General features: G+C 40.6%; 1 protein-coding gene across 1 annotated transcript in view; it reads right to left on the reverse strand.

Moving 5' to 3' along the window:
• FRAS1 (Fraser extracellular matrix complex subunit 1) overlaps positions 1-27,028 on the reverse strand; it is a 326,081-nt gene that overhangs the window by 16,710 nt on the left and 282,343 nt on the right. The window contains exons 51-66 of the mRNA XM_042469094.1: positions 25,398-25,548; positions 24,534-24,693; positions 21,576-21,738; positions 19,378-19,624; positions 17,455-17,799; positions 16,338-16,498; positions 15,045-15,192; positions 13,320-13,525; positions 11,584-11,740; positions 9,929-10,129; positions 8,271-8,458; positions 6,765-7,040; positions 4,974-5,206; positions 3,391-3,551; positions 2,259-2,473; positions 31-181 (exon numbers count right to left, since the gene is read on the reverse strand). Coding sequence (XP_042325028.1) covers positions 31-181; positions 2,259-2,473; positions 3,391-3,551; positions 4,974-5,206; positions 6,765-7,040; positions 8,271-8,458; positions 9,929-10,129; positions 11,584-11,740; positions 13,320-13,525; positions 15,045-15,192; positions 16,338-16,498; positions 17,455-17,799; positions 19,378-19,624; positions 21,576-21,738; positions 24,534-24,693; positions 25,398-25,548 — 3,163 coding nt within the window. The remainder of the gene's footprint in view (positions 1-30; positions 182-2,258; positions 2,474-3,390; positions 3,552-4,973; positions 5,207-6,764; positions 7,041-8,270; positions 8,459-9,928; positions 10,130-11,583; positions 11,741-13,319; positions 13,526-15,044; positions 15,193-16,337; positions 16,499-17,454; positions 17,800-19,377; positions 19,625-21,575; positions 21,739-24,533; positions 24,694-25,397; positions 25,549-27,028) is intronic.

A 27,028-nucleotide genomic window follows, 5' to 3' on the forward strand; every position in this document is an offset into this window, starting at 1 on the left:
GAAGGATGGAGAAGGGAATGTAACACTTACCTGTTCTCCAGAGAACAGTGTCATAGAAGAAAGAAAATTCCATCTCAGTATGATGTTCAAGGGAGGCCCAACCTCTGGGAGCAGTTACATAAATGTAGGAGACATACAAGGGGACATGGACTGTCAGGAAGGATTGAGCAGAATCTCTAACCTAGCAACACAAAAAGAAGGAAAAAGCTAGTCATGATATATACATTATTCAGTAGTCCTCAGGTGTTTAGAATGTGTGTAAGTTCAATTTATTCCCTCCTAACACAGCTGCTCAGTTAGGGAACTCGGATCCAGAAAAAGTGAAAATCACACAAGTCAAAGGCACAGGTGAGATCTGAGCCCACGTCTTGTTGGTCATGTAGTCACAGTGGTGTCCCAAGATCTTTTGGAAAGTAACAGAATTGAATCAATAGCCCACATTCCATTTACATTATATTTTATGCTTCAAATGGCGTGTATGATTTTTAGTACATTTTTGTGCCATGTCACAACACTGAGCTACCTCCTCCCATATAGACACAGAGAGAGGAAATTTAGAAGTTATCAAAGAAAACTAGAATAGTTCCATTTACTTTATTGCCGATTAATAAAGCAAGCATAGCTCGATGCCCAGGTGCCCTTCTATCTTTCCCTCTTAACTGATAATTATTATAATTGATGTGATAAATTAAAAAAACCTTTTTAATATTACTGGATAAATGTGGTTACTTCATTTTTGGGCATAGCTGAGAGTCTCCTAATTGAAGCCAAGGCAGATATCTTTTTCTTTTTTGTACTATGTATAGACATCCAAGTGCAAGTATATATATCCGTATTTTACGGCGTATAAGACGACTGTGAGTATAAGACAACCCCCAACTTTTCCAGTTAAAATACAGAGTTTGGGATATACTTGCCATATTAAGACTACTCATCTTCCAATGCACACCAAATAAAAATTTAAAAAGCATCAGACTTGATTTCAATATGGTAATTTTAATTCAAATGCTTATGACATGCAGGTACTTAGCAGGAAACCTTGTTGTATGCAAAGCCTGCTTGGATTGGTCAGCTCTCCCTGCCTGCCCTGCCCTCTCTGTCTCCAAGACTATCAGAGCGGTAGTACAAACACGGCTCTTTTTTCCATACTCTGGGTATCCCGGATGCCTACAGCTTGCTCTGTCCTTTACTTACACCTTCCCGATGAGGCGCCCCCTCACCTCATCATCAGGACGCGTTAAGTCACTTCTTTCCATGAATCCCGTTACTTGTACAGCACCATCCTTGCTGCTTTCATACGGTTGCCACATATGTTGGGGATATGGCCGTGGCAATTTTTGAGCTCCCCCCACCATATGCAGCGACCGCAGATTCTCCAGTCTGGGTTGGAAGTCTCAGCACCCACCCTATAAGACGACCCCCGACTTTTCAGAAGATTTTGGACACTGACTAGGTTAGAACAGATGTGTTGGTGCTTTATAGACATCCAAATGCAAGTATTTATACTCTATGATAGGCTGGCTCTTTGTTAATAGAGGTAACTGTTTCAGACAGCAGATACTTGAGGAGGGGGGGATTTACTGGGGAAGCCTGCTGTTTCTTCTTGACTCCTTTGTTATTCCTTCTCTGTTGGAGGACAGAGCTGTGTATGATACACAAACTGTCCTAGGCCCCCCAAACTAGCCTTCTGCCTCAGATGCGGAGGACACTACCTCACAGCTAACTATGATGATTGTGGTTCAAGTGAGATCTATTTGGTAGTCTGGTCTGATCCTGTGTATGGACATGGGAGAGGGCCCCTCTTTGTTGTGCAATTCTTTCCTGCCACTGTAGCCTCTTAAACCCCATGCAACATTGTTAGCAGGGAATCTGATCCTGCACAGACTTTTCATGGCCAAGAAAACCCCATGATAGGTTCATCTTAGGGTCGCCATAAGTTGGAAACAACTTGAAGGAATATTACAACAACTAGGAGCCTGCTCTTTGTTGGCTGAAAGATAGGCACTTATTAATATTTCCTTTCTTTAGCACAGGAGTGGAGAGTATTTGGCCATATACGTAGATGTTGTTTGTCTTCAACTCCCATCAGTCACAACCAGAAGGAACAGTGGGCAGGGATGCTGGGAGCTGTAGTTTGACAACATTGGGAGGCCAATGTTTCTCACCTCTGCAACCATCTCTCCTATAGAATCCATGAAAATTAGCAGATAGTTTTTCCCAGACTGAAACCCAGAGTGGCCCCAAATGAAGACCATTACCTGAAAGTCAGCAGTGACTGATCCTCCACAGACATCAATCAATTCTGTCATGTCATAGTAAGCATCAAAAGTCCAAATGCAGCTCTTCAGGTTCAGATGTTTGTAAAGCTGGATAGTTTTTGGCTCTCTCACATTGGGATCAAACTGGTATGCCCGATCATATCCAGGGCCCAGAACAAGACTATTGTAGGTCACTTCATCTAGGAATCCAGCTTCTGGGATGGAAGCAAGGAAAGCCACTGAGTTGATGGTTTTCCCCCACTATATTATGCTTAAGCTGCTTCAAGTCTACTGCTTAAATATATAAAATGCTTGATCGGGTAGATAAATATTTGTGCTTCACAGTAATAAGGCCAAACTCCACAGAGAACTCATTCCCAGCATCACATCCTGCAGAATTTGCTAGAGAAGAAATAGTGCCTTGCTGGATCTGGCAGTGGCATAGTTAGCATGACAAAAATTGTTCAAGAACAGTTAAATAAGGTGACTGCAAGGTCAGACTCTGCCCTCCCTCCCTTCCTCCCCCTGATAATGCATTTATGCTGAATGAATTCACAATTTAATCTTCTTTCTAACACAGGACCCTTTTTTAAGATTCCCTTGCTGCTGAGGAAAAAAGAGCTACTACTTTATCATTTGACAGAGGAGCAGCAGCCTTAATCCTACACAAAAGGAAACCATTTAAAAAGTCCAATCCAGCAAGAGACGTTAGAAGCTTACATTAGCTACATTGCAATTCTTTTCAAGAATAAGTGTGTGTGCATCTTTATGGGATGATGATACCATGGGTCTGTGAGATCTATAGCTTAGAAAACATTTCAGAATGCTCCATTCCTCCCACAGCCAATTATCTAGCCAGTGTGGTCTTCAGAATAGCTAATAGGTCTTGGCCTCCCCTCAGTAGAACAAAGAGTCCCTTGACACAGCAGGGCTGGTGTACAACATTTTGACATGGTGCACATTACTATCAAAAGAGTCTCCCCCCACCCACCTCCCTCCAGTAAGACCATTAAGTCTAGGGTCTAAACTTGCTCTCTCAGCACCAGCCAAACTTGCAGATTGCTAGTAGAGCAACTGCTGCTTAATGAGTAGAGTACGTGCCTTGGGTTGTAAATACCAGTAATATTATTACCTGAGATGCCTTTAAGTTCTTGGACACTGACTAGGTTAGAACAGACGTGTTGGTGCCTATAGATAGATTCTGACAGGAGGAAATGCAGGTTGTGCAGTGGCATAGTGGAGATGAGCGGAAGCATCCCATCTTGGTGTGGAATCTGCACTGAGATATGGATCCTGTAGCATCCCAAAGAGGGAGAAAACAAAAAGTGGGTACAGGTGGATGCACTGGACAAAAGGCAAACATATTACAAGCATATTATGAAGCACAAATTAGTTTCTGATTCAGAAGATGGAAGGTTTGAAGATAATCTTGTGTTTAGGATGATTTACAATGCCCACCATCCTGTAATATTGTCAGCTCAAAGCTGTGTAAACATCACTATGCTTCAGGCCACTAGTTCAAGCCTGAATTCACCATCATTCTAGCAGCTGACTTCTAGGATGATGGAACTTCCTTCTTCTTTTTCCTGCAGCTGTCCCCTGAACTATCCCAAAAGCCCTCCACAACAGATCTTGAGGGTGCAAAGAGAGCTGTGGGGTGGTGAAGGTTGTGACAGGGGAATCTTCTGATTCTATTATCAGATGCAGTTCCATCTGCAGAATGACCCTACCAGCTCTTGGATTTTATGTTCATGCATTCAGACAAGAAAAGGGTCTTTCTGTTGGATGTTACCATGTATGCACAGTAAGTGTTAGAAGAGGTATGTGGAAATCAGGAGAATCTGAGATCCATTGCTGCACTGCCATGTAGAAAAGAAGATTGAAAATAATACTTAATGAGACCCCAAGTATTTCTCAGTATCTTGCTCCTTGCAAAAATAATGAAATAGTCAAATTTAACACTTTTAACAAACATTATTGCTGATACTGTCCTCGATATTTTGTTGCCAAAATTATGTTCACTTTTTTGTTCCCCTTTTTATTTTTAACCAAAAGTGAACTAACTAACAAGGTCCAGATGTGCAAGAGTTAGAAATGCTACCATTGAAAAGTGAAATGGATAACTATAAGAAAAAAGTTTTCAGAAAGTGACATTTATTAGCTACCAGTTCTTTTATATTTTGATATTTTTTGCATTAGAAAAAACTGCTGAAAAGATTTGAAAGTAGTTTTCCCCTTTGCTACAAAAAGACAATAGCAAACTATGGATCTCATTATTTTCTTTCTCTCTCTTTCATTTTTTTTTCATGAAAAAATCATTAAGAAATACAGTGCGCCCGCATTATGCTCAAAGCCGCAAGGGGTGGCGCATTCCATTTGCATAAATGGTGCGTGCTGCCATGGCGTCCCTGCGGGCACAAGCCCCATTCATTTGGGGCTTGAGCATCCGCGTTTTTTTCTCTTATGCGGGGGGGGGGGAGAGTCCAGAATGGATCCTCCACGTAAGAGAAGGGCGGACTGTATAGCAGGACTTGGCCAAGTTCCCTTTTTGGACTAAAACTCACATAATCATCCTGCCAGTAGTGCAAAATGCCACGTTGTCTGGGGGATTCTGGGAGCTATAGTCCAAAGACGTAACTTCACCAAGGAAGTCTGGGAAGTGAAATGTTCCTAAGTGCACCTTGCTACTAGGCTCTGTGTCTCCTTGCCCTTTACCTGTTGGGATGTTCTTTGTGCTTGACATCCAGATACTTCAATGTGGCAATGAAAGATTGGGCTTGGAAGCCCCGGGCTGTTCCAGCAACCACTGGTGTGTGGCAGATGGCGCTGTCTGTCCCAATAGTGACTATATTGCTTCTCAGTGGTGTGCCTGCATGGCCAACTTTATCCACAGCTTTAGCTACACATCGCACATGGAATCGCCGACTGAAATAAATGCTGTCCAGCACCTGAGAAGAACAAAGGAGAAAAATAAAAGAATTTGAGCACGATCCCAGGTGTGGGCCAAAACCTGATACTGGACAACAGTCTTAATTATTCTAAAGCAAATCAAGCCTGAAATCTCCCTAGAAGCCAAGGTGAGTAAACTGAGACTGTTATGCTTTGGACATTTTATGAGAAGACATGACTCACTAGAAAAGACAATAATGCCAAGGAAGGTCAAAAGCAATAGGAAAAGAGGAAGACCACACTCCAGATGAATTGATTCAACCTAGGAAGCCTTCCCATGGGAAAGAATTCCAAATCATGCAAGGGAAAGCCCTGCTTCTTTAACTCTTCAACTTAGCTTTTGAGCTAGATTATGCTCATATGGGAGGAAGCATTCTTTCAGATTTAACATTACAAATGTACATGGGGCTTTGCTGTTGTTGCTGCTGTGTTCCTTCAAGTCATTTCTAACTTATGGTGACCTCAAGGTGAACCAATATCACAGGGTTTTCTTGGCAACTCTTGTCAGAGGGGCTTTGCCATTGCCATCCTCTGGGGCTGAAAGTATGTGACTTGCTCAAGGTCAACCAATGGGTTTACATGGCCAAACTCAACTTGGTCTCCAGAGTCATTAGTCCAATGCACAAACCACTACACCACACTGGCTACCCATGAGCCTTTACAGAGGACACAAAAACCTAGTCTGGCCCCTGCCCCAAGGAGTTTACGGTCTACAATCCAGCATGGTGGAAAATAATATGGAAGCACAATAGAAGCAATGATAAACAGGAGGAACATTAATAGTTTATGATTCTCCATTTTCAATTATTTTTATTTATATTATTATATTTATTTATATCTGGCTTTCTCCCCAAAATTGGGACTCAAAGAGGCTTATAGTTTAAAAGAAAAATATAGTTAAAATGTATTTTTAAGCTGAATTATACACTGAGTACCAGGAGGCACCAGGATGTCAGTGGCACAAAGGTGTAATTTCACTCATTTCCATGTGTTTGTCTAGTTTTCTCCCTAAAGTTCTAGTTCACTGTGTATAGTGAATAATAGCCACAGGGGGAGGCATTTCAGCATATAGTTTGACCCTGTAGACTGCATTACAAAAGTACTACTCAGACCTTTTACTCTTGGGACCCCCTTTACATCTACATGTGGATGGCATGCCCCCCACTTCATCATAGTATATGACTAAAAATATTTTGTTTATTTATTGTGCATATTTTTTGCACATTTATGTATAATGAATTTTAATATTTTGTGAGGAAATAACATTGTTTACATTAGAACAATTTCATTTAAGTAAATTCAACCTTTAACTCAATGGATGTGTAAATTTCACACATTAAAAAGTTTGGGAAGAGGAGAAAGATGAGGGATCAAAGCCTTCAAGTCTTATCCTCCCCCCAAACAACTCTCATGCCCCCCCTGCAGGTCCCGCCCCACTGATTGAGAACCACTGAAATACAGATTCCAGCTTCTCATCTTTTCAAGGTGCAGCCCAACAAAATTGGCCCCATGTACTTCTGCTAATCATGTAGTTCAACTCTCTGCCTTCATACATACCATGTGATTGATACTGGTGAATGGAGTGTTGTCCGTAATTGTTTCAAAGGGGGATCTGGCCCCATTTCCATCAGTAGGAGTTGCCACTTCCCAGCTGAACTGTATGGATGACTGGTTGATCCCAGCTTCATTGCAGCGCTCCTTCATAACTGAGTATTTGGGAAAGTGAGCATCACAAGGAGTCACACATATCAGTGGGTAACCTGGAGAGGGGGACTTCTTTGCACCTTCTTTGTTTTCTTCTTCCACATGGTCATACTCAGACAGTGAAACCACCTGAAGGCATGATGACACAAGAGCTGGGACTCTGGAAAAGGGACCTATTATACTTTTTGGTGCCTTTTAAGACTTATATTTTAACATGAGATGATAACTGTCTTTACATATCTGAAAGGATGTTATGTAGAAGACGGAAGGAGCTTATTTTCTGCTGATCCATAGACTAGGGCTGCAGCTGACACCACTTTAATTACCATGGTTCAATGTTATGGAATTCTGGGTTTTGTAGTTTAGTGGGATAGTTAGCCTCCTCTGTCAGAGAGTTCTGCTGCCACAACAATTTACAAATCCCAGGCTTCCATAGAATGAGGCCATGACAATTAAAGCAGCGTCAAACTGCATTAATTCTGTAGTGTGACAGCAGCCTAGAACACCAACCATTGGGTTCAAGTTATAAGTAAAGAGATACCATTTAAACATAAGGAATAACTTTTTTATTGTAAGAACTTATTGGCATTGGAATAGATTGCCTCAGAGGATGGTGGACTCTCCATCTTTGGAGAACTTTAAACAGAGGTTGGATGGTCATCTTGCAGGACTGCTCCATTCCTGCACAGATAGTCCTTGCATAAATGATCCTTGTGGTCTCTTCCATCTCTGAGATTCCATGATTCTATGCTCTCATGGCAACCAATAAAGAATATTGTTGTACCTTAAAGACTAACAAGTTCTACTTGACATAAACTTCTGTCAGTGAAAGCTTATGCCGAATAAAATTTGTTAGGTCTCTTTTACACTACAGCTATAGCAAGTTGATACTATTTAGCTGCCATGGTTGCATACCATGGGATCCTTGATTTATAATTTTGGAAGGTAATTAGAATTCTCTGCCAGAAAGCTCTAGTGCCTCTGGACACAGACATGAAATTTGAAGTGGCATCAAAGTGCTACAAATGTGTAGTGTGAAAGAGACCTTAGTCTGTAAGGTGTTGCAACACTCTTTATAGTTCTTGAATGACATCCTCTTTTTTAAAACAAACAAACAAACAAACAAAAAACATGTAAGTAGAAATCTAACACAACAGGGATGGATACTACTTTGTGCTGCTCTTTTTTGTGCTGGTTTTGTATTTAGACAATTACATTTATATGGGAAACATTAAAAAAGTCTCCTCCCAACTGCAGTCAGAAATGCAGGCTCATTTCATTCTGAAGCATATTTAGGTCAGGCTTATGTCACCTCAGAAAGTAGCCTGTAAGAAGTAGATCTCAGGTTAAATAACTTACAATAGGAGGGGCTGGTAAAATGAGGCTTCCAGCTGCTTCTTGGTCAAGAATGGTCACTATTGTAGTGGTGATCTCCCCCAGGACAGCTTCAACGGGATCATCTGGTCCTAATACCAGTGAGAAGGACTCATGCCACTCTCTATCTTCATTGGACATGATTTCCACCTTGAATATGATATGATCCACACCTGCATGAATGGACATGGAAGCAGACTGAATCAAACCAACCAGTCCTCTGATGAGGAACACTCAGAAATACTGAGAGTCAGACCTGCCAAAGTGTTGTGATAAAAACAGACACAGATTTTATCTTAAACTCTTTGGCTCTAATGATTTAGTGGTAGAGTTCCCCCCACCTTTTTTTTTTTTTTAAAAAAAGCACACAATCGAATGGATTGCTTGGCAGATTTACTATCAGATGCTATGTGAGGATTAATGGTCTCTGTCTGACCTTAATAAAAATCTATGATCCAAAATATACCTCCTGTATTCTTGCTTGGAGGAATGTCTACTTTGATTCTTTATGATAAACACAAAACAGCTGGTCTTGTGAGATTTTCTTCAGATCCTGAGCGAGTTACTATGGACTGACACTTTTGAAGAAGGGTTGGTGAAAGAGCAAAGCCTTCAGCTGGACACAGGCAAAACAGAGGCTATGTCCCGCAGGTGGCTGGGATGGGAGACCTTTGAATGAAAGAGTATCAAGGATAAGGGAGCCAAAGCACTAGGGGTGCCAAGTGGACTGGATGGCCCTACCCAGCTTTGAGCTGGAAAGCAGAAGAGGCTTATGGAGGTAGGGGCAAGCTAGGAAAAAAAACATGCTACAAAACCTAGGGCCAGAAAGGAATGGACATCCTCTAAGTATAGATTAATACTTTGCATCCCACTGATATTGACAGGAAAGATTTAAGATTAATATTCTCAGTGACATAAATAGGTCTTAGGACTCCAATTCTAAACACATGTAACTTGTTCCATTCAAGTCCCTGTGAAACTTTACTTCTGGGTAGTCATCTGTAGGATTATACTGGGAGTGTTACTACAGTGAGATAATGCTCAGTGCATTCTGTATGAGCCTGGGAGATGGGATACTGAATCAGGGCAGTGTAAGGGCCAAAGCTCTGGTTATTTAACTCTTTGTTATTATATTTTTACAATACCAGCCATGTCCAGTCTTTGTCCTGACAAATGTGTAGTTTATAATTTAACAGCAGGGGAAAACAAAGAGGGAAAGAAGTGAAGGCAGGAGCAGGGACGTAGCCGAGGGGGGGGGTTCTGGGGGTCTGGACCCCCCCTTCCATTAGAAAAATGAATGGTGTGTGCTGCTGCGCCGCCGCACTCAAGCCCCATTATAATGGTGGCACTTAGTCTGGACCCCCCCCCTTCCTAAAATCCTAGCTACGTCCCTGGCAGGAGCTAAAGTTTATAAATTTATAATGCAGCCAGCTAATCTTTGTATGTTTGTTTCAGATGTCTTGCACACCTGTTTTTATTTGCTTTGTGTATATTTTTTTAATATTGCTCTCTATGGACTCCTGTGTGGTACAAGGTAATACATAGTAAAGTATGCAACAAAAATGCCCCCCCCCCCGGAAAAATATCTATTACTGTAAATCCAGAGTGGCTCCAGTTCATCCCATCTATTTTCTGTGATTTACCAGGGCTAAACTTGAGGACCCGGCTCTTTGGATAATAATCGATTCCAGACTGGGCTGATCCATCGCGGGTGCTGCAACGAACTTTGGAGGTCCTGTTCTGGTCTCCCCTCCGGATCACCTTGACATTTAAGAAAGCAACACCTTCAGGCCCTGGAGGTTCACGGATTTGGTAGGCAGCTTCTTCAAACTCAATGGTGGGTGCTGAAAACATGGAACAAGAATAATTCTGTATACAGATGTGAAGAACACTATAACTTCTGAGGTCCTATAAGTACTGAGGAATAACCCTTGGGGAAGGGGCTTAATACCCCAAAGGCACCCAAACCCATCTGATCTTGTTAGAAGCTAAGCTGGGTCAGCCCTAGTTAGTACTTGGATGGGAGACAACCAATAAATACCCAGCACTGTATTTCAGAGAAAGGAACTGGCAAAACCACCTCTGAGAATTCTTTGCCTAAGAAATCCCTATGAAATTCAAGGGGTTGCTACAAGTCAACATGCCATTTGAAAGTTCATACACAAAACCTCTCTCTGAACTCAGTGGGATTTACATCTGAGTAAACTTATATAGGACTGTGCTGTTAATAAAAGTATTTTTTAAAATGGCAAATGTTGGAAGCTGAGAAATAAGATGAAAGGTGAATTTTTGTGATAGAATTCAGTACACAGCAATGCTTGATAGCTGTGCTAAAACCTAACAACAGTTAAATTATTACACCACCTCAAGTCAGGATTATTTATGCACTCCTTTCCTGCAATTATTGAACTCAGAGTTGTACAAAAACTGAGCTCAAGGGACTTTGGGGATCTTTTTGAAGTTAAAACATTATTTGAGGGTTTTTTTTCCAGTTTTAAAAAATGTGACTGTTTAGTAGAAAGATGACAGATGTTTACAAAATTAAATTATGCATGGTGTGGAACTGTGAACTTTACTTTAAAATTAGTGATGGCACCACTAGTTGAAGTCATCAGGAAAATTTATGGGCTCCAACCCTGGCTAAGTAATTATCCCAGTTTTCCCTTCCTAACAGAGGTTTTCCTCCACCAGCCATAGTCAGACTCCATACCAACCCATCTCCTTCTCCCTCTCACTAGTTTGTGAGTAGAACTACTGCTGTGCTCCTCGTTCTCTTCTCTTCCTCCTTGTATGACAGTGACTGGGAAACAGGGTAACTAGATATCCTCCTTTTTCAGGACATGATCTATATTTCAGCCTTCTGTCCAAGAGGAATGTCGAAATGTCCTCCATTTTCATCATGACTAATTAGTGTTTCTAGCTTTTATTTTCTAGTGTCCTACATTTCCCTCGAATGTCCTACATTTTGTAGTGTGGTGTCCTCCTTTGCGGTTATGACATCTGATCACCCTGTTGGGATGGAGGCCAGGGCAGGTGAGCAGAGGCAGTCTGTACTGGCTGTTGGCTGAGAGGCCTTGCCTTTCCCAGACTAGTCTACATCTAACCTGGCAGACCTTAGCAGAATTGTTTCCAGTGAATATCAGAACACTTTGTATTCACCTGTGCAACCATGCACATCAAAAAAGAAGTATAAAAAAACCCTTAAACAAAACAGGGAGATACAGGAAGGACAAACTTAAATGCAGATTCTATGTTGTGGTCCAAATGTAAGCCCCAGATTTCAAATATATCCCCTTACCATCTTCATCATTGGAGATGATAACTATGGCCATGTTGTTCTTCCCAACGGTAGCCCCGCTCCAGTGGTTTCCAAGTGGGTGGCTCAGGTATATCTGGAACTTCTCCTCTGGTTCAAATGCAGAGTCATCATTGATAAAGACAGTACAGTTCTTCACCTAAAGCCAAGGACATCAACAGTTCAAGACTAAAAGGCAACTTGTGTGATTTATTTATTAAAATTACTATATCATTCATCATATTTTGAAATGTTCAAAATAGCTCACACAACACAATAATAAAAGACATATCAGAAATAAGAGTGAGAAAAGGACTCGACATGACAAAATGAATGAAAATGACCCAGATAAAATAGCTTAAAATTAAATAGTAATATTATGTTTATTTATGTTTACATCCTGCTCCTCTTCACAAAGAGAATAGAGAGGCTAACCATTTTCATAAATCACAATACAAAATACATGCACACCATTAACATAGTAATCTGAGAACTGAAGATTTATAATAAAATACATTAAAATGATCACCAAAGATGTAGCAAAGAAACTCATCATGTCTATTCTTTGAAAGCCTGCACAAATAAATACATTTTCAATTGGTGCCTATATGATAATAGTGAGGGGAACAATTAGATTTCCACCAGGAAGGAATTTTCTAGCTAGGATGTCACAATGGAGATGTTTAGATTTCAAATCTGGAATGATATGCTCATTTTTCTATCAAAAGGGAATATGAGAGGAGGGCTAAACTTAGAAATTAGACCAATATCCATACCAGGTGATGGGTATATTTGGAGAGTGACAGACTGGGGGAGGCCAAATTAGGTAGGCCAAATGCCAGTCTAAAACAGAAAAGACTTGACAAACTTCATAATCAAGGCCATCAAAGAAGACTTCAGAAGGATCTCCTTCAACAGGTTTCCAGAGAATAGTAGAAAATACTAGAGGTCCTTTGCCATATACCAACCAGATATACATCAGAGAATGAAGGAACACAAAAGAGGGGCTTTGCTTAATTTAGTTGAATTGTATCATCATCACAGAGAATGATTGATAGTGGTGATCTAGAAGACCATGGGTACGTCTCTAATTTAGCCACTCAGAAGTACAGGGATTATGGCCAGGCTAGTAGCGACAGAACACACTACAGGTCATTTTGGCTTAATTCTAAGTGATACATCTGTCTAAATTGACTGCATTATTATACATTATGTGACTGTGTAAATTACCGCAGTTACTGACATAATGTAGCAGAAAAAAATAAATTTAAACTGCACAGTGTGAAGGCTGGGGGGGAGTAAAAGGGAACAGGCAGTGTCTATTTGTGAGGCATGCATTAAATAAAGGTATGATTTAGTCAATATGGCATATTGGACGATGACTATGGAGAACAGGATTTGATTTCCAGCTTGGCCAGGAAACCCTTTGGGTGACCTCAGGCAAGACACACGCTCTCAGCCTCTGAGGAAGGCAATGGCAAATCTACTCTGAACAAATCTTGCTTTAGGGTCACCACATGTTGCAAACGACTTGAAGGTACACAACATCCTCCACCATTTGCCAAGTTCTTTTCTTAACTGGGAGTGGGGAACCTATTTTGTTCTTGAAAACTATATTCCCCCGGATATAATCTGTCAGGGCCAGAACTTCTCAGCTAGCCTGACCAATGGGGGGTTCTGGGGGTTGCACTTAAGGAACTTTCCCAAGATTTGTTGTTTTGCTAGGAAGATTCACTCACCTTCTCCCCTTTCAGAAAAATGATACGTGATTCCTCAGTGTCTCTCCTTTCCTCAAAGTCCTCCATGACCCTGGCTGTCTGACTCCGGGTATAACATCTGACAGAAGACTCATAGCTCAAGTCTCCAGTACGGATAATAGAAGCATGCAAGATCCCATCCTTCTCTTTCACAGGATACAAATCTTTGCTAAATTTCATGTTTGGTACTGCAGAAGGCACAACAAGAAGAACAATACTATGGCACAGGTTCTATAGGCCCACAGTGTGTTGAAAAAACAACATGCTTACAGAACCTGGAGGAAATTTTCAGTTGGACTTTATATTTTTAAAAATGCAGAATAACACTTTTTTTGCTTTTATTTCTCCAAAAATTCCTAGTGGTTACTGCAAGTGAAACCTAAAACTATCACATACTAACAGCCGCATCTAAATGTTGGCAAATCCTCCATCCCTCAGTCTCAGAACACACTGTTTGGTGAGTGCAAGTATATATTGTAGATAGATTATTGGAATATATGATTTAGCAATAGGACCAGTTCCAGCCATTAAGCTAACCCAGTACATCAGACTGAAAGTTTGGCTTAGATCACAAGAATTCCAACCCAGCTCAGCAGCCTAGCCATCAGGAGCAATGTAGTTGAATGCCAACCTGAGATCTGGCATATGAGTCAATGTGTTTCTTCCTTGGCAGTAGCTTTAAGGTTGAAAAATATTGGCACTATGTAAGTTGGATGGTTTACAAAAATTCTTTTTTCAGCTGGCTTGGCTTCATTACCATGTGCAGTGATTGCACATAATATTTACATATCACTAGATACTGCATTCTAGATGGCAAGACAGACAGACAGATTAGTATGTATGTAGTGTGATAGATGGATAGATAAATGCTGTATATAATGTGCCACAACTTCCATGGTCAGGGAGCAGGGCTGGTCCTACAATTATATAGTGAGGCAACTGCATTGGGCAAAGATGGATTATCATAGTTCAACTGGTGAAACTGCCCCAGGCTCTTCATGACTACTGGCATAGTGCTAAAAGAAAAATATGTAGTTTACTTCCTCTTTTTTCACAGTCACTTCTGAATCTCCAAATATTTGCATGATCATATCTGTATTTTGAAATTTTTAAGTAACTGAGTCAAAATGGATGTCAGTCTCACTGAAGTAGCCAATCTGAACATGGATTCTCATGTAAAGGTTTTTCTGATGCTGACCAGTGCACTTTGACTTTATTAATTTAATTATTTTCTATACCAACACTCCTAGAATATGTCACACGTGTGCAAAAAGGGGTCTCAGATTTAGATCTGTTCCAGGGGCTCAATCATCTTAATCTGTCTTTGTTGTTTGGATTTTTACATCAGATATTGGAGAAGTGCAGTGGCAGCTCAACAGCCACACTTTCTAAGACACTTGGCCATTTTCCTGTCTTGAACGTCTTCTGTACACCTTAGGCAAATCTGCTGCCCCTAGGTGTGGTAGAATATATTATCATGTCACCAGATTATATTGATAGTCCATCTGGTTTTTGTACATGCAATGAAGATGATACTGCTAGGTCCTTTGCCTCAGTCAGCGAGTATCAAGGAAGCCAGTGCACATAAGCATTTCAAGTAGTCATCCACTTTCTTGACATTCAACCCAAGGTTTCTAGAAAGCCATCAGTTTACCAAAAAATTGTGTTACCAACAAAGTTAAACAGGGATTTCACTAACTCACTTACCATCTTGGAAGGTGTCATTAATGGCCACTACTGCTTGGAAAGGCTTGGCCAATTCAGCTCCTTGTGGTGAGCTCAAGTAGACTACAAATGTCTCTACCCCTTCAATCACTGGGTACTGGGCATCGTCCAAGATTGTCAAGGTGCAGTACTGACAAAGATAAAATAAACAAAAAAGGCCTACCTTCTTAATACATAAACCCACCAACTCTAACTCTCTCTCTCTCTCTCTCTCTGTGTGTGTGTGTCTTTGTAGAGACTTAATTATCTTGAATAGACAGATGGAAGAGCTGAAAACATTTGTATCATTAGATAATTAATGTGCAAGTGCTTCTCCAGCTTTGAGTACCTGAGTCACAGTGGATATTTTCCTAAACATAAATAATGTTAAGCCAATAAGAACTTTCAGCAAGAATTTGGGGAAGGATGGACAGTATAATTGGGACTGAGACCTGTTAACATTTGCAGCTTGAGACCCGAGCTGTGTCCACACTGGGGAAATAATCCAGTTTGACACCACTTGAACTGCCCTGGCTCAAGGCTATGGAAATCTGGGAATGGTAGTTTGTTGTGGCACCAGAACTTTGCTCTGTGGTTTATGTTTTATTTGGGTGGTTGTTGGCTACTCTTCAGGCCTCCAAATTTAACAGGATTTTTTAAAATGTGGAAATGGAGAGGCTTTAGGTGACATCAAGGGACAGGGTTGCTTTACTAGATCAGGACAGAGTTTCTTTAACATTAATCCTTTACAAATCTTGAAGGATGAAGTACCATACGGTAAAGATGCCTGTCCTCTTTCACCTTCCAAACCCCAACTTACAGCTGCAGTTGTTCTTTCTCAACTTGGCTGTGGCCTTGTCAATGGGGTGTGGAGGTGGTATGGAAGAGTACACAGCTCTCCTCCTATCTCTGGACACACAGGAATCTGGTGACAAAAGCATAGCTGAGAGCTCCTTGGTGATCTGTCCCTTCATTGGCAAAGCAACAGCCAGGTTGAGAAAGGACATCAATGGCTGAAATTTGGCGTTTGGAAGGTAAGGAAGGGAACTTTGTTCCAAATGACAGAGCTTTACAGTTCCTTGTCCTGCACCAAGATCTGTTCAGGATTAGCGTTACAGGAGCCTCATCCCAGATGCAATCTGGCACTCCTACCAATGGGATTTGGGGAGCTACAACAATGGGGCTTGGGATCACGTGCAGGTTGTTTACTAGCCTTTCCCCACCACTGCCATATATGATGCCTTCTTTGGCCCTCCAGTACCAATAATTCTGTAAAAGCAAGAAAAGTAGCAATACCTCTTCAATTCTTCCTGGGCGAAACTCCACTTTCTTGGAGCTCGGTATATAGTCAATCCCTGGTGTAGCAGATGGTGGGTCAGATGTCCGAGTGGCACACCACACTGAGGTAGGGGTTGAGAGATCAGGACCATGCCTAGTAACTGGGATTTCAATAATCCCTGCAAGGAAGACAGAATGATTGATGAACAAGAACAACAAAATCCTTAAAAATAAATAAGTACAATCACTATGACTTATGGATACAATTACAGTAACTTCCTCTGGTCCCCCTTGAAAAGCATTAGTTGAAATGATATATACAAAACACTTTTACTCAGGAAAGCAGGAGAATTTGATCTTTCATGTAAGAATAAATAGGTGCTAGACACAAAGCCCACAAAAAACAGTTGCCAGAAACCCCAAAATCCCCCCAAGCACAGGCTGCTGCCACACTGTGGAAATAAAGCAGTTTGACACCACATTAATTGCTATGACTCAACACTATGGAATTCTGGGAATTTCAGTTTTGTGACATATTTAGCCTTCCTGTCAGAAAGCTCTGGTGTCCCACCAAACTACAATTATCAGAATTCCATGGTAGTTAAGGTGATGTCAAACTGCTTTATTTATTTGCAGTGTGGTAGCAGTCATAGTATCAGAAGGCTGGATTAATATATAAGTTACTTTGGTTAACTGGTCATTACAAGAGCCAGACAGATATTAGGTGTGAGAAATGTTGTACCTTAACATTTTAACAATGATCTTATGGGCTCTGTAGAGGTGCCTTAAAAATAAACATGTGGTCCAGAACCAGAGCTTGGGAAAGCTACTTTTTGGACCACAAATGCCTGTGTCCCTAAGTCAATACGGCCAGTTAATTCATTTATGACTTATTTCATTTGTATCCTGCCTTTCTCCCAGAGTGGGACCCAAGGCAACTCACAAAGAGAATAAATTTAAAAATTTAACAATACATTTTAAAAAACAACAAAAACCACCACATCCAACAATTTAAAATAATTTAAAAGACATACAGCGAAGACATTTTGCTGAGTGTTCAACAAAAGCAATGTTTCCAGGCTTTTCGTAAAATATCATAAAAACACACAAGGGTGAAATAACTGTTATCTCTCACCTGCATCTTCACTAACAGTAAAAGTAGCAGTTCCAAGGGACACTGTTGAGGCATCATTGGGCCCGCTGATCATAACCTTGGCTGAAGCTATGCTTCCTATTCGCGCATTCTCTGATGCATCAGCAAGCGCAATTTCAAATTCTTCCTCCTCCTCGTACTCACTGTCATCAATGAGCTTCACATCACAGGTGGTCATAGTGACACCTGGCCCAAGGACAATACGGTTCTGGTTGGACATCCCCCTGGACTTGAAGTCTGAACCAGACTCCAGGGTATGCATGCTGCTGCCTCTAGCACTTTTGGGGACAGTGTAGCAAACTGCAGACACAATGCTGTTAGAGTCACCTATAAGGGAACAATAAAGCAGAGTTATATAAATGATATTGTGGTTGACTGAATTTACCTAGTGTAAGTCTCGTATGCCTCAAATTATATTTTTAGTTTGCATTACATTGAGTCTAACCCAGAGCCCAAAGTAGACCAAAGTTAATTTGCTGAACTTTGTTCCATGGACTACACTGGCTGGGCAATTCTAGAAACTGTAGTTCAAATACATAATGCTTCTAGTCAAACTGTTAATGCACTGATTTTATATATATAAATATTTAGATCTTGCTGATTTGCCCTGAAATGAGTTGTTAATGAATTGTTAGATATGAGATCTGTGATATGCTATTGTCTGCAAGCTCTTATTTAACTTCTGTTGTAAATCTGGACTCCGTCTTTGTATTTTTATTGCTAGACTTTATTATAAATTATTGTCAGGTTTTTCACTGCAAGCATATACAAATCTACTCAGCAGTAAATCAAAATCAAGTCAGTAGGGTATACTCATGGGTAAGTCAGTATTGCACACTGAAATTCTTTATGAGGTATTTGTTTGATCCGTAATAATGTTTGGCCTCTTTCTTTGTTCACTTTTTTTCTGTGCTACTTTTTTTAGAAGTATTTTCTATCCCAGCAGAGAAAAATAGTGGTACTGTGATTCTGATAAACTACCTTTGATCAGAGCACATCGTGGATCACATGATCCATTGAGCTGATGACAAAGAGTTTACATGTTATGTATCTTTAAACCATTACATTTTTAAAGATCTAAAACAAATGTATATATAAACAGGGAGTAGTCCAGTAATTAGATGATGATGATGATGATGATAATAATAATAATAATGATAATGATAATAATATCATCTATTTGTATCCCGCCTCTCCCTGTATTGGATCAAGGCGGGTAACAACAAATAAAAACAATAAAATCAAACATGACTATCAACAGATAAAAGCATAACAGGACATATTAGATCCTAGTTCCTCAATCTCCCTCCCACCCTAAAATACCATTAAAAACAATTCCCAATAAAATGGCTAAATACTGATATCCAGGTTGGCAGAATTAAGAGCTGATCTGTTCCAAAGCTTGGCTAGCTTACTTTTTTTAGACTTTAATGCCATTAATTCCTCAGCCAGTCACTGTACAAAGTAACTTGTTACAGCTTAGCCTGATTCCTCTGTAGCGATGAACAACAGCAGGGGGCCCATGGACCACCAATGCTCCATTTTGGATGAGCATCTCTCAGGAGTGTGCCTTTCTGAATGGCAGGCAATGGCCCTTGTGGTCCTTTCTCATCTAAGATTCAATTATTTTAATTCCCCTTGGATCTCCACCTGCATTTGCCTCTTTCTTCAAAACTAGAAGTGATAAAAAGGGCCACTTCTTATTTTTTAAAAGGATCAATTAGGGGTCTCCCAAAAGATGGGGAAGGACTCCAAACTGTATTAAAACAGTCACATTTCTAGGATAATTTGTGTGTGTGTGGGTTGTTTGTTTATTTGTTTAGAATTTTGGGACCCAGGGGTGTTAGTAGGCTGCCCGTGGCCCCTGGTCTGAGCATTTTCTTCCTCTATTCTAATGCAACCAACCTTTTCTTTCAATGGGAGCAGACAGGATGCCAGCACTCTCACTGATATGGTAGACTTTCTTGTCAAACTGGAGGGTAGGCTCATCTTCCTCATCACTAATGAAGATTTTGGTCTCAGTGATGCTTCCCAACAAGGCATAGGCTGGCATGCTAAGCTCCACAGTGAAGCTCTCGGTGTTCTCAAAGACATTATCATCGTTGATAATGATGGTGCAGGATTTAGTGTCCTCTCGTTCATCAAACTGCACCTGTGTGGTGGCAAAGGAGAGCATCAGCAGGATTGTGCATTGTTAGCATTCAGAGGTATAAAAAGGTATTTTGGAGCCAAGTTGCAGCATACCTTAACTATAGATGCTACCTTCTGTACTGAAGGCAAGACATCAACAACTCCAGGGCTGTGAGTTTGAAATGGTGATTTTGGAATGGTGATTATGGCCAAGGTACAGAAGCAAAATAGCACACACACATACACCCTCCCAACACAAGCCTAATAACCCCAAAAGCTGTCCAACATTATGTTCTGCTTGGATCTTTTAAAACTGCATTCCAGTGTCTGATTCCTATTCCCAACGAGAAGTATCTCCCTGCCCTTGATTTAAAGCACACCATGGGGTGTCAGGGACTTTGCAGAATGATCTGGCAATCTCATGGGCTGAGAATGGCACTCAAGGGCAATGAGCTCCTGAGATTTATGTGTACTCTGAATTCTCTTCATGTGCAACATAAAGGAAAATGTGCAATAGCAGCACTTGTGACTAGAAGAGTCTAGAAAGTCTTCTGACACCAGAACCATGGAGCACTTCCCTTGTTTGAGTGACAGAATATTACCTCCCACAGCTGGCCCAAGACATCTTACTGCCTGAAATGAGGGACCAGGTGACATCCCCATTACCCATTCCACATACAGACCGCTGGTTGATCACTTGGAAAAGAATGGGATCCTCCACCCTACTTCAGGGACAAAGGCCAATTCAGGGGAATAGGATAAGATGTGTGGTGCAGGCACAGCTAAATTCTCCAACAGTGGATTGCCCAAGGAAGCAAAACAAAACAGCCCAATAAGTGTTACTTCTCAGAATCAGTGTCCTGAGGTTGGTGTCTTACAATAAACAAACAGCTTCATTTCTATACTGCTTCATACTGAACTAACAGTGTCTAAGCGGTTTACAACTGTAAGCTAATGGCCCCCAACAAGCTGGGTACTCATTTTAGTGATCTCCTCAGAAGGATGCAAGCCTGAGTCAAGCTTGAGCCCTTTTGCTGGTATTGAACTTGCAACCTTATGTTTTGAGTAAGTGGCTGCAGTATAGGCATTTAACCACTGCGCTACCAGGGCTCCTGAAAAATACCTAGTGGTAGTTTTCAGAGAAGTAGTTGTGTTAGTCTCTTGCAGCAAAAAGGGGGGGAAGGAGGGAGGAAGTAAAATCCACAGTAGCATCAAGAGAAATGTAGCAACACATTTAAGATTAACTCAATTTTATTTTCTCATGAGCTTTCATGGATATAAACCCACTTCTAATGATGTAAACAGATTTATTGTTTTCACACATCAACACTAACGAACCACTGTAAACATATGAAAGATCTGTATCACCTTATCCACACTTTGAAAATTTAGGGCAATGGTCCTGATTTGCATCTTTCTGAATCCTATTACATTCTATCCCACTCCCCCAATTGTATGAATATGCTTTTTGCTGTAGGCCTTAATACCACTAGGTACTGCATCCAAAAAGTGTGTTTATATCTACAAAAGCTTATGCTAAAATAAAAACCAATTAAAGATCCTTCCATATTTCTTTTTCTCCTTTTCCCTTCCTTAATCCTTTTAATACCTAGTGGTATGGTTGGCAATGGTGCTTCCAGTCATAGCCTCTGAACCTTCAGATCAGAGACAAGCTCTCAACTCAGAAAACCTCCTGTAAGAACCTCAGGTCAGATAATCATCCATGTCTCAGTTTGGGACCCACTGGCCTAGCCCTGACTGAAAGTGAGTGCCATGGAAGAGGCCGACTCTGAGCAACCATTCTTAAGTCTCACCTCATGTTTTAACATCCTTTCCCGCAGCTGTATGAGAAGAAAAGGTTCCACCCATGATGCTTTCCCTGGTTTGTTGACATATAGCCAGTCATTCTCCCTTAATTTAAGCCAATGGTCTGGGGGAATTTCTGATTTATATAATGGATTTTTTAAACTCACCTGGCCTGCATACTCAACATAGTCCTGTTCTCCTGGCTGCAGACTTGAACTGGAGGTAGCAGTTCCCTGTTCGGTGCGACACAGAACAATAGCATATTGTTTGAGGTTACCTGTCCTCTTCACGGTGACGCTAATGGCACCAGCCTTTTCACTGACATTGTAGCTGGAAAGAAAGAGACAAGACTAAGGATGTAAACATTCACTTGTCTCACCCTTATATGTGAGGATGTGTGTATATGTGCTGTCAAGTTACCTGCTAACTGAGGGTGACCAATGAATTTCATAAGGTTTTCTTAGGCAAGGAATACTTAGAGGTTATTTTGCTAGCTTCTTCCTCTGAAATATAGCTTACAGAACCTGGCATTCATTGGGAGTCTTCCATCCAAGTACTAACCACAGCTTTTGGATCTCCATTAGAATATTTAGGAGCACATAATTATTCTCCTTCCCCCCCAAGCCAAAAGGATAAGGTATTTTGTAAAAGTTGAAAGATTTATACGATCTGAAGAGAAACCAGAGTATAGGAGCACAAAATTATTCTCCTTCCCCCAAGTCAAAAGGATAAGGTATTTGTGATGCTTTTAGCAAGGGAATGAGAATGATTTTATGCAAATTAAGAAAAACTGTATACACAAAAAAGGTGCACTTGTACATGAAGATAATGGCTATTGCTTTTTTGCATGGATGTTTAAAGTTCTGAAGCAACAGATGGACTGTTTCCATGTCTTTAAGCAATCAGCCAGTTCTGTGTGGTGTACTTTGTTTTTCAAATTTAAGGATCCTAATTTTGTGCACAAACATTGTGCACAAATTCCAAGGATCTTCATGAGGATAAAAAGCACTCTTTTTCTCAGTCTTAGGAAGAAGGAATCTTGTGGGTATAAAAATTCCTCACTGAGATGTCTCAATGAAGTGAAACAGTCCAAGTTTACAAAAGTGAAATATTATTTACATCTAGTTCTTTTATGGTCACTGAAAAGGTGCATCTTCAAGAACTCATCACAATCAGTCATTGTGAATGACTTGCCTTAATAGATTTGTAGTCAATTATTTCCAGGATTAGCAAATTTAGACAGCAATTTATATCAATTTAATGAACCTCAGTGCACCTGCCCTTCTTTCATTTAATCAAGAATGTAATTTGCCTTTTAAATTTTATCAAACTGGCTTAATTCAATTCCAAAAAAAAAGCAAAGCAAATCACAATTATAACATTCCGTTTGTCAAAAATTAAATAATACTAATTGTTGGCTCTATAACAGTATGTGAGTTGTGCATGTAAATCTATATGCATGTTTGTGTGTGTTGAAGATGAACTAATGGTTTTGATGGTTATCTGAACATACAATTTGTTGGTCAATTGTGAGAAGTAGACTCAATCTATGAATGTTTATGCAACAAATGTCTTTCCCCAATTAGTCTTAAGGTGCTATAATATTTCTTTGTATAACAATTTATTAATTAAAGTAAAATGGGTGTCTTGTTAGATTTAGGTTTATGTTCTTTCTTGCTCTGCTAAAAGATTGTTGCATTCATCAATAAAGTTTTCTTACCAATATTTCAACTGCTTGTTAACGTTTCCTGCTAACATGAATCTAGTTAAATAATGTATGTTGCAGCATGGCATGTTATTACCCCATCACATGTCAATATGCTGAATGGTGTAGGAAATAGTTGGCAGTGATTTGGCTTGCCCAGTGATGGCAAGATGGGAAAACCTACCCCTTTTCCATACTGTGACCCACAATATGCTGTAGCTCCAGCTGCCCTCATTGCCTTTGTTTGGTTTTTGTGGTTTTGTTTTCTTTCTCCTCTTGGTCCCTTCTTCTCATAACTCCTGACAACCCTGTTTCTTCTCACTTTGCACAATGACCCTTTAGAGGCCCCATCAGATCCCACCCTGCAACAGTTCTACACCTTTCAGGCCCAATCCACATCTTGAACTTTTCTACATGGCTACCTATCATAATCTTGTCTGCCTATCCATTAACTACCCTCATCTTCAACAGCATGCATATTTTTCTGACCCCATGTCTTGTGTATATTTGACTGCCTCATTAATCCCAGTTCCTTCCATTTCAGTTGCCCCTTCTCCTTCCTTCCTATCCTTCAGATATGAAGTGTCCATTAGTTACACTTTCCTGTTTCTTATCTCCTTGTGCTAAACATTCCATAGAAGGAAGAGACATGTCTCCCAAAAGGCTCAAAAGATGGTCACTTATTAGTAGAAAAGCCCAATGTGTCTACTAACAATTATTTTTGAACATCTTGTGATGCTTCTGTGGAATTTACTGGATGCTCCCCAGTTTTTGCTTTTCCCCCCATACATTTATACATCCTGGGGCTTCTTGATGTTCACCTTCTGAGCTCTGAGTCTTTCTAGCAACCTTTCCTCCATCCCTGCTGACAATGGCTCAAAGCACAGGACACTCTAAAAGATTCTGCTCTTGTGCCTAGTGATTCTTCACTTTTATCATCTGTGTCTATTGAAAATATGTATAGATTACTTTTTTGTATTATAATAACACATGAAGCAGTGTGTTGTTGCTGTTGTTGTTGTTCTGTGCCTTCGAATCCAACCTACGGAGAGCCTAAGGTGAAACTAGCATGTGGTTTTCTTGTGCTGAGAGTGTGTGACTTGCCCAAGGTCAGCCAGTGGGTTTCCATGGCCAAATGGGGAACTACACCTTGACCTCCAGAGTTGTAGTCCAACACTCAAATTACTTCACCATGTTGGCTCAAAGCACTGTACAAACAGCTAAAACAAAACCATGTAAAAACAAGCAACATCCAAGCCTCTCACTCTATGTAAACATTCAATGGCATCATAACAGCAAGAGCTCAACCGATGGTGGGAAAATCCCAGAAGTCACAGGCAATTTGTTAATAGCTTTAGCACTCTGAAGAGCAATATAATTTATTTAGATAATAAGGCTGTTGGTGGGTAGCATTGCTTACCTTGTGTGCTGAAAGCTGATAAGAGACCACTGGATATGGAAAGTATTGTCAGTGACCATGCTGGGTTTGCTGTCCTTCACCAGAAACTGAAAACTGTCTTCTGCCTCTTGAATTCTCTCCTCATGTAACACATACTGGATTAATCCCAAATTCACTTCCTCTGTTAGAAAGAGATTCTTCAGTGAATGAATCCAGGAATTAAAGTATCCATTTTTGTATCCATTTGAATCCTAAACAGTTTACATGTTGACCTAGTTTCTGGATATGGTTTATAATTCAGGCAAAATGTTAGACCTCTCTATCAGAATTTTAAAATAGCCCATTGGAAGATGCTTGGAAGCAGTTCAATGGCTTCTCAACCTGTGAGGGCAAAGTTAGATAAGGTAATCCACCCTCAGGCAAAAGGTCCTAACATGACATCTACCTAATAGGGTCTGAGCTGGCAAAGAATGGCCAAGAATTGAATCTTGGGTGCATAACACAGTGAAAATATTGACTCAAAGTGTATGGTGATAGCAAAAAATGTAAATTTCATATTAGGGATCCTCATGAAATGGATTGATAATCAAACTGCCAATATCTGATTCTGAACCACTTTGCTGCAAAATTTGGAAAAGTCACTGTTCAGAACTACATACAGTGCCCTGTTGGCTGAGGGATTTTGGAAGTTGTGTAGTTTCAAACTTTATATTTTTAAAAAGCTCTGTTCTACTGTCATGATGCACGGTGGACAGAAGGTAGGATGAACGGATGAGGGAAACCCTAATGAAACATAGTGTCACCGAAGTCCATCCCTTCACCATACCAAAAAGGAACACGACTAACAAAAAAGTGTGGATGTGTTGTTCAGTTCTGCTTTCCTACCTTGTGTAAATGTAGTCACTGGTATTCCAGGTTGCAACTTCTTCTCTATGTAGCCATGTTTTGGCTTCACTGTTATCTCATAGACCAAGAGTTTGTCATCTGTATCAGGATCCATGGTCAACAGCTCCTTCTTAGTAATCAGATTTTTTGGCTAGAGTGAAGACATGAAACCAATGATAATAACTCTGGCATAAATACTCCTAGATCTGATCATGAAGGCTTAAGCCTGGTAGTATAGTCTTCCCCTATTGCCTTGCACAACAATTCCAACCATCTCAAGCAAGTATGGCCAACAGGCGTGTTGTCAAGGGATGATGGGAGTTGTAATCCAACACATTGGGGGAGGGAGGTCTCATGTTAGTGGGAAAAACAATATGCTCCAGGTTTTAGAATGGACCTTAATGTAACTATCTAAACCTATTTTGTGAATCAGGTTCAGCACCATGGACCTGAGCTAATTCACCAACTCACTGACATGGAAACCACCAGCTGGCACCAACCAAAAGCAAATCCGGTAAATGCAGAGCTTGGAAAAAGTCATCTTCTGCACCACAGCTCTCAGACTACTTTTTTGGAGTATAACTACCATGTTGGTTGGGCGAGTCTGAGAAACATAGTACCAAAAGGTAATTCTTGCAAGATTAAATGTGGCAAGAGTAATTTATACCTATGGGTTACTTGTTTTGAAAGACCAACCGTGTACGTGTGCATGTGTGTTTATGCATCTTCATCAACATCTGTTCAGAGTACAGCTCTGCATGAAAATCTGGCTTCATTTCTGCACCTTTTCACTGGTGATGGAAGAATGGTTTGATTAATTGTAGCAATTAATCAATGAATGTGTCTCATCTTAGTGCCAATATCAGCAGAATAAGACATCAGAGTCTGCTGGTCTATGAAGCAAGGGAGGGAGAATGCAAGTGCTATCAGAGACCACAGCGAAAGTCTTTTAAGATCGATGGCTTAGTTTAGCCACAGCAGCCAATGTAACAAGCAGAGAGGTCTGCTCCATCCATCATCCTGCCTGGAACCACTAAGCAGGGGGGATGTGGGACCTTTTTGTTCAGAGCAGTCTAGCTCCAGCCTAGCATTCTCCAGTCATTACCAACCATGAAGTTTATAAGTGTCATGCCCCAGAGGATCTGGTGAACCAGGTATGGCTGTGAGAGAGACTTGTGCAGTTATGCATAGCACTACTGGGAAAGTAGTTACATATTCAATGGAGATATAACCTGCTCCATCACCAGTAACATTCTTCCCATGAATATTGACCCAGGCCTATAATAAGACAGAATCGGTGGTGTTATATTGAATTTTTAAGTGAAGAGGTTTATCATGAAAGTTTGCTATGAAAGAGCTTGGCAACTTTGGCAGGTCTAGGGTCCAACATTGCCTGCCTGGGATCTTCTACAGGTTGCCTCTCCCACTCCCTTCAAATTTTTTCAAAACTAGAACTGCCAACTTTGTGTGTTTGTGGTCTAACTACATAAACCCTATTCCACCAGTTGTTGTTAACTGCTCTCACGTTCACCTTGACTTATAGTGACCCTGTGGATGAGATCCCTCCAAGAGCTTCTGTTCTCCACTGCTCTACTTAAGTCTTGTAGGTTCAGGTCCGTGACCCCCCCCCC

Source organism: Sceloporus undulatus, chromosome 5 (assembly GCF_019175285.1).
Source record: "Sceloporus undulatus isolate JIND9_A2432 ecotype Alabama chromosome 5, SceUnd_v1.1, whole genome shotgun sequence".
In the NCBI taxonomy this organism is placed as follows: Eukaryota; Metazoa; Chordata; class Lepidosauria; order Squamata; family Phrynosomatidae; genus Sceloporus; species Sceloporus undulatus.